Source organism: Orussus abietinus, unplaced genomic scaffold (assembly GCF_000612105.2).
Source record: "Orussus abietinus isolate OABI.00-Male unplaced genomic scaffold, Oabi_2.0 scaffold65, whole genome shotgun sequence".
In the NCBI taxonomy this organism is placed as follows: domain Eukaryota; kingdom Metazoa; phylum Arthropoda; class Insecta; order Hymenoptera; family Orussidae; genus Orussus; species Orussus abietinus.
In genome coordinates this window covers 1-7,510 of record NW_019394317.1, presented here as the reverse complement: position 1 = coordinate 7,510, position 7,510 = coordinate 1, and the positions used below count along the sequence as shown (strand labels likewise).

Genomic DNA, 7,510 nt, shown 5'->3' with positions numbered 1-7,510 from the left:
GGCCCTCGCCCTTCTCGTCCGCGGCATTGCGACTCGAGGAATCGTTGAAATTTTCAGGAAGCCAGGAGGAAATGCGGAATGCGGGGAGATGCCGATTTTTCGAGCGGAACCCAGCGGGCGCCGAGATCCCGACACGGCGGTCCAGGGAGAGGCTGGACACGGGATGCGCCGAACGACGAGCGGATCGATCATTCGCCGACCCGCGGTGAAACGGTCGATCCGAAGTCGCCGAAGTCCACGGCGTCGCGGCGCCGCTCTCGTTTCCCCAGGACCCGGAGCGACTCGGGGATGCCAAGCCGGGAGCGCTCGTCGTCGACGGCGCGCGTTTCGCGTGCCTCCTCCCTCCGCCCTTCGACCGTAGACGAGGTCACCTGCCGACGGCTTCGACCTTGTCCATGGTCGGCGTTCGGCGGCGGTCGTCGCCGTGGTACGCGGCCAGACGCGTCTTAGACGGACCGGAAAGCGGGCCGCTTTGTTTTGACCGACGCGTATTTTCTCACGTGTCTCCTCTGCCTCTCTCTTTAGCCATAGACAAGGTCAAGGCCGCCGGCCCTCTCGACTTCGCTCCTTCCCGGGCGGATTTATCCCCTCCTGGCCGACCGACTCCTAGACCCGAGAGACGTCCCCCGCCGAGGGACCCTCGCGGGAACGAAGACGCCCATCGTCGACGTCCCTGCCGCGGAATTAATCGCGACCTCCCGCGATACGTCCAAAGATGCGGAGCCAAACGCACCCGCGGAATTCTGCGTCCCGGCCGGGGGGCCGCGGGGGCGGCGGGCCGATAACGGTTCTCCCACCTCGAGAACGCATCCGCGAGCGCCGTCCGAGCCGTCGCGACGTCTCGATAGCGGATACCGAACAACGCGTCTTGCAACGATCCTCTCGACCTCCCCATCCGTGGTCCTTGGAACGAACCTCCGTCTCCTTTGGCCACCGATGGGAGCGCGATAAGGGAGAGACGATTTTAGCCCCGTCAGCGGGGTAAGAATTGGCGAGGAACGTTATCGGCGAGCCCGGACGCCCGAGTCCGAAATGGCCCGGCAGCTCTCTCGATCCCCGGTGTCGGTCGGGTCAGTCGGAAATCAAGGCCGCGCGGTCAATTCCCTGACGACCCTGCGTATAAATAGGCACGCGCGTCCGTATATCCACTTGCTTACATGCGTGCACGCCGTAAAATTGTCCGGGAGACGTACCGAGCCCGTTATTTCGCGGCTCTCCCTAAATCGGCCGAGTCCGAGTTTCGTCGCTGCGTCTCCGTGCGTCTACCGCGTCTCCGCGAAATCGTCCCCTGCTCGAGAGGGACCGATCGCTCCCGGCCTGTATCGGAGTTAGAAAGTGATTTCGTCCCGCGAGCCGAGCCTTCGATCGATCGCCTGGCCGTCGAACCCGCTCGCGGAAATTTCATTCGCAAACGCTCCGCTTAAAAATCCCGCAGATTTATTCGAGCGACCGTTTACTAAAAAAAATTCCCCGGGGGAAAAAATTTCGTCGACGGTGCAAGGGCGAGATCGAGATCGATTTTATATCGTCGTCGTCGTTACCTGTACGCCCGACGTGTAGCCAACGATTGCCGGTGTAGCGTCGACACGCGCCCGCTAAATTGCGCAACTATTTGTCCACGGTCTTAATCTGCCAAGTGCGGTGTTCCTCTAGGCTTCCGTTTCGCTTTTCGAGCTCGTGCACGCGTTTACGTAAGCCCGCGACTTTCGACCTCGGCGAGGCGTCGCGTGCTTTTCACCGATTCGAGCGGCATTTCCCGTCTCCTAGCGATCCTCTCGATGCCTCCTTCGACGATAACCCGACGGACTGCGTCCGTTCGCCGTGATAATGGCGCTAATAATTCCCGCACGCTCTCCCAAGGACCGACGAATTCGACCTCCTTGGCCGAGGAACGTCTCGCGGGACTCTGCGAGAGGTCGCCGAAAAACTCGACCGGGACGTCCCTCGTTCGATTGCTGCGTTAGAAAATGACAGAGAGCAACTGGAGCGATCGACATCCTCCTGAAAAGTCGCTGGAGGATATCCTCGAGGGTGCATCGATCCAGCGAGTTTCGGAGCGGCGAGGGCGGAAGCCCCTCGGCTTCCAGCTGACAATGGCAGGCGATAATTAGGCTTTAACGTAATTACGCGAGTTTAAGAACGGGTACGATAACCACGTGGGGGCTTTGTATCGTGGTCCTAAGACCCGGTATCGAGCGAAAGGTCGCGCTTTTCGGAGATCGCGAGGAGATCGATCGTCTAATATGGCGGACCCGGGGAAGAGGTCGTTCCTTTTTCGAGCACCGCGGCGAAATTCCTCGACGGGACGTCGGATCTCCGCGAAGCGGTAATGGTCGTCGAGGGACTTCTGGCTGGTACTCGGTGCAACGTCAATTGCGCTTAATCGACGATCAATGGCAATCGACGAGTCGACGCAGTGGCGTCAACTATGAACTCGTGGTCCTCGTTTGAGGAGAGTTTTCCCAATGTCGCGTCGCGGCGGCATCGTCGTCCTTTCGAAGTCGTAAAATTCTATTCGTCCCTTTCCTCCGGGTCCAGGGGTCGAATTCGATCGATAGGCCAGATACTTCCGATCAGGGGCCGGACTTAACCCGTTCACGGATGCGGAGCCCTCGCAGGGGGAGCCTCGGCTTCGAGGTACGACTGATCGATCGAAAGGTGGAGGGACTAGGAAGCGGTCCGGTGACTTCCGGTCCGACCTTGGGGCGTCTCTTCGGGTTCGCGGTACACTTTCTACGAGACAAGGGAGAAGAGCGCTTATTGATCCGTCGCGTGTTTAAATAGCCGAACCGCGGCGACGGAGGAACGAGACGTCGGCCGGGAAGCGAGGATTCCTCCTCTCGCTCGCTCCCACGGGAAGCGGCCTCGCTCCCTCTCGCTTCCACCGAGAGAAGCCACGACCGATCTCGGCGGAGCGACACGAATTTTTTTTTTTTTCACAAATTCCAATTCCTTCCGGAAACGCTGGGGAGCCAGATAAAGCCCCTACGAATTCGGCGGAATCCCTCGGAATTTCGGATTCCGCGGAATTTTTATCAGCGAGAGGACGCCCCCTTCCCCGGGATGTATCCTTATATATCCTCGTACACTCGTCCCTTGATTTACGCGGAGTATCCGTTCCACGTGGATTCGCTTGACGCGAATGAAAATCGCGTCGCGTAAAGTGTGTCGGTACAAAGGACCAGATATTGAAAATAAAAACCGCGTAAGTCAAGGGAAGAGGGTACATCCTTGGAAAATCGTCTCGTTTTCGGGCAAATCGGACATTTGAAGCTGGAAAATTGAAGGTTCGCCACCGAGATCGGAGCGAGGAAGAGGGGGGACCGAGAAGCCTCGACGAACGCGATAATCCCCGGATGGCGAGTCGTCGAAAAAAGCTCCGCGCGCCTCTTCCGTCTGGTTCGGAGGGAAAGCCGCCGTCATCGCCCTTTAACGAGAGGCGGAAGGAGGTTTAAGCATTCCCATTGTTCGCCCGTTCGCCCACTCGGCTGCGGGCGATCCCCTCGCGCCGGGATGTATCCTGAAACGCGGCTCGAGGTCATTGCCCGGACGATCTTTGGGGTTGCCATCCCCCGGATGATAAAATACAACCCGGAGCGCCCTGCGCCGTCGGAAGGGCGCGGAGACTGCGCGCGCACCCCACGCCCCGCCGCGAATTGACCTTCGCGCCTTTCCACGCCATTTTGCCTTCGGATTTTTTTCGAGACTCCTCCTTTCATCACCACTCGACGGTGTTTCCGCCGGGCCCGGAGACCGCGTCGGCTTCGAGGCTGTCCTCGAAAATCGATGCCGCGCTCCCGACGAATTCGAGTTCTCTCTCGGGAAGGCGACCGTCTCGGCGGAAACGTCGATAAGGGCAACCCTTTTCCCGGAGAAACCACGCCGTTTGGGAAGGGCTCTTCGACCCTCGCTCCTATCGATTACCTTCCGCGGAAACTGGAGCTACTTCCGGCCTCCTTCGAGGGTCCTTCCCCGCGGGCGTGGAGGACTAACGTCGGGGCTTCTCTCCTCCGAGTCGAACAAAGATGGCGGCGATCGGGGCGCAACTCGGCTAGGCTCGTCCTGTGGAAAGGGGGAGAGGGTCGTCTCCCTCGTCCTGGAGTCCTTTTTCATATTCCTGGCCAGACGGAACGGTCTCGAGGGACGAGAGATTAGGACCTCGCCTCCTTCGCCAGGAGGGGAGGAGGATGGTCTTCTCTAAGGGCAGTGATCGACCTTTCGCCGAGTTCGCTCCGGGCGACGCCGGCTGGAATGGAGTAAGGTCGCTATACGCCTTTCGGGGCGGCAGGACGAAGAGGGAGGGAGCCGGAGCGAGACCGAGAAAGAGGGAGAAGAGAGGAGCTACGCGTTATCGAGCGGCCATTTCCCACAAAGCACAGACGAGGGCAACCACCCCTTAGGTTAGCGCCGCGGCGCTAGACGCTCCGCAACGCGGACGCCGATGCGGTCATCCTCGTGTTTCGGGGGAATCGGGGAATCGAAGTCGCTCCTTTTGCGATTCCTCCGAATTTTCGGAAAGAGACTCCGTATGCGTTTCCTTTGAGTCGTCGATGCCGCAGAGGTCTCTTTTCGGGAGATCGGATCCAAAGGAAACGGAGATCGCTGAGGGGCTCCATTTGAGTCGCGATCCAGGCCAATACTAACCCGCATAAAAACATCGAGAAAGGGCGAAGCGAGCCATCGATCGTTCCCCTAGGGACCCGGCGGGATCGAGACGTCGGGGCGTCGCCGGTGCTCGGACGGAACCGGACTCCCGACTGCTCCTTCGAGTCGAGTTTCCGTTATCGAACGTGTCTCTTTATCCTCTTCTATGGGCTTCGGTTTTCCGTCACCGGAGACGCGATCCTCCGATTAGGATGGACCGACTAGATTTCGGAATCCTTTGGTCAAGTCCTTCGAGGAAAGAATGCATCGCGGATAGAGCGGGGCCACGTGGTCGACCCTTTAAAGATGGCGGACCCGGTGCCCGTCTTCTCCGACACGTGTCGGTTGAACCCTCTTTGTAGCGCTCGATAAATCTAGAAATAGCGTGGACGGATATTTAAGGGCTTCACAGGAATCTAGAGCCGTCGAGGCGTATTTTTCACCGTTCATGTAGTTAATGCAAGATTACCATATCACGGAGGAGCAGGACCACGTGATGCGGTTTCTTTAAAGATGGCGGATCCAGCATTCGATTTAATCGATCATGGAGGGAACGGAAATTCTGGAGCGGATTTCGTGACATCGGAGGCAAGGGGTGTTTCGGCGCGGAGAGAAATTTGGGCTACCGAGGTAGTCTCTGCGAAAAGAGTTCGATTCGTATCGAGTTAGTAGCACGATGGAGGGCACGATGAGTATATCTACGATTACGTGCTACAGGGTGCGTGAATTTCATTGCGCATGACGGTCGAGGATGACGTCCCTGACGAGGCATTTTTAAAGATGGCGACTCCCATGCCGGACGCAGATGTGATGAAAAGTGAATCTTCTACGAAAAGATTACAATTTGGAAACCGAACCCTGGAGGAAGGAGACAACGTGTTTCGACACAATGCTTGGTACGAATCGATTTGGATTTTTCAAGCCTTTCAATGCGAAACGAGTTTGGCGACTTATAACCTATAAGATGCAGTCCACGCAGTATCGGAAAAAACCGCCAGGAGGATCACGCTTTTTGACGAATAGGAATGATATTTATGAATACAATGCATGGTACGAGATTTAGGATGACGTTTGAAATTCGTAGAAGCACTTAGACTGCCATTATTTGACCATATAAAAAATGTTGATTCATAAAATCACTTGTATTTGGGCGTAATAGGTATTGTTAATTTGTAGGGATAACGTAACCTGGGACGAAGACCAGGAAGCACATGCTTTTCGTGCCGTTGCTGATAATTCTTCCATTAAAGCATCTTCTGACCTTGTACAGAAATATGAGGTCGAAGCACACACGAATTGGGATAAGTTTTATGGAATTCATCAAAATAGGTAATTAGTAATTATTCTTTTTTACAAAAGGGACATCTTACTTTTGATTAAAATACCTTTTATGATTAATTCGTTGACACTTCTTATTAGATTTTTTAAAGACAGACATTGGCTATTTACCGAGTTCCCTGAATTAGCTCCAAGAACGGCTGAATCTAATCTAGAGAATCCAGTACGAGTCGTACAAATTAGCGATGGTACATCGGAATTCGTTAAATCCGTTGATGTACCGTCAACTGGAACAACAAATATCTTTGAAATTGGGTGTGGCGTAGGAAATACAGTATTTCCTGTTCTCATGTACAACAAAGATCCTAATTTGTTTGTATATTGCTGTGATTTCTCAAAGATAGCTATCGACATATTAAAGCAAAATCCTGATTACGACACATCCAGGTAAAATACTAATTATATTCCTTTGCATTGTGAACCGAAAACTAAAAATAGTGACATTCCTTTTTCTAATTTTTAAAGGTGTAAAGCATTTGTTTTCGATGCGACGCAAGATGATTGGGCACCACCTTTTGAGCCCGGAAGTCTGGATATAGTAGTACTTATATTTGTGTTGTCCAGTATTATGCCTGATAAGTGAGTAACTATTGTTATGACTTTGAGATAATATTTTCTCAGTGATTAATAAATGAAAATATTCTAGAATGGAACATGTAATTAAACAGATTCATTACTATCTAAAGCCGAATGGATTGGTGTTGTTCCGAGATTATGGAAGGTACGATATGTCACAGCTGAGGTTCAAGAAGGGTCGGTGTTTAGGAGACAATTTTTATGCCAGAGGAGATGGAACCAGAGTGTATTTCTTTACCCAAGGTAAGATGAAATACTTACTTCGTGCTGCATACACTATATTTAATGTCATTTTACAGAAGAAATTAAAAATCTTTTTGGTAATTGTGGTTTTTCGGAAGAACAATGCATCGTCGATAAGAGATTGCAAGTTAATCGAGGAAAACAAGTGACAATGTATCGAGTATGGATACAAGCCAAGTTCCGTAAGTTACCTTAACGCGAATAAATTGTATAAAAAATTGTGAATTTTTATGGACAACGTGCAGTTAATATGTATAAATATACATGCTGTATAGAAGTAATTTGAGGAATAAATAAATTATTTTTTATAAACATTTAATTTACGTTTTCGTTCTCAAAGGATAAAAGGTTTTACCGAACGGAAGCGTGTATGTTTAAACTTCAATGGCTTACAGTTTATTATAATGCTCAAAGAAGAAAGTGGAATACACATACATTGGCCAAGAATAATTCTCTTGGCCAGAAACGACGGTGTTCCACCGAGATCCGTCGAGAAAATTATAATGAGTCAACAATATATGTATGTACATATAAAACAATCATTATTCTAGCAAGACCACATAATATAAAACAATGACCTTTGGTTAATCATTACGTTATTTCAAGTCAGGCTAAGAAAAATATAACTCTTATTATCACCGATAATAATAGTTCGTTTGTATAATTAAAATACTTTTTGCAGCCGCTTGCGGACTTAGGAATATTTATG

The 7,510-nt window shown here is 52.0% G+C and overlaps 1 protein-coding gene across 2 annotated transcripts; it reads left to right on the top strand.

The window, feature by feature from the left end:
* Positions 1–5,256: 5,256 nt before the first annotated feature.
* Positions 5,257–7,120, top strand: LOC105703031 (methyltransferase-like protein). 2 transcript variants are annotated; one of them, XM_012431086.2, is made up of 6 exons: positions 5,257–5,540; positions 5,821–5,973; positions 6,064–6,369; positions 6,448–6,561; positions 6,629–6,801; positions 6,858–7,120. In XM_012431086.2, the coding sequence occupies exons 1-6, from the start codon at positions 5,383–5,385 to the stop codon at positions 6,995–6,997; spliced, it is 1,044 nt and encodes a 347-aa protein (XP_012286509.1). In that variant the 5' UTR covers positions 5,257–5,382; the 3' UTR covers positions 6,998–7,120. The 2 variants fall into 2 exon arrangements, with proteins under 2 accessions (XP_012286509.1, XP_012286508.1); XM_012431085.1 differs by having other exon boundaries at positions 5,436–5,694.
* Positions 7,121–7,510: the final 390 nt, after the last annotated feature.

What these genes read in the sequence shown, in the direction of transcription:
- LOC105703031 (XM_012431085.1), top strand. Translation starts at nt 5,534, where the DNA reads ATGCTTGGTACGAATCGATTTGGATTTTTCAAGCCTTTCAATGCGAAA. An exon ending in ATTTATGAATACAATGCATG is followed by an intron (nt 5,695 to 5,820) that starts GTACGAGATTTA and finishes GTTAATTTGTAG; the next exon opens with GGATAACGTAACCTGGGACG. An exon ending in TCCAGTATTATGCCTGATAA is followed by an intron (nt 6,562 to 6,628) that starts GTGAGTAACTAT and finishes AAAATATTCTAG; the next exon opens with AATGGAACATGTAATTAAAC.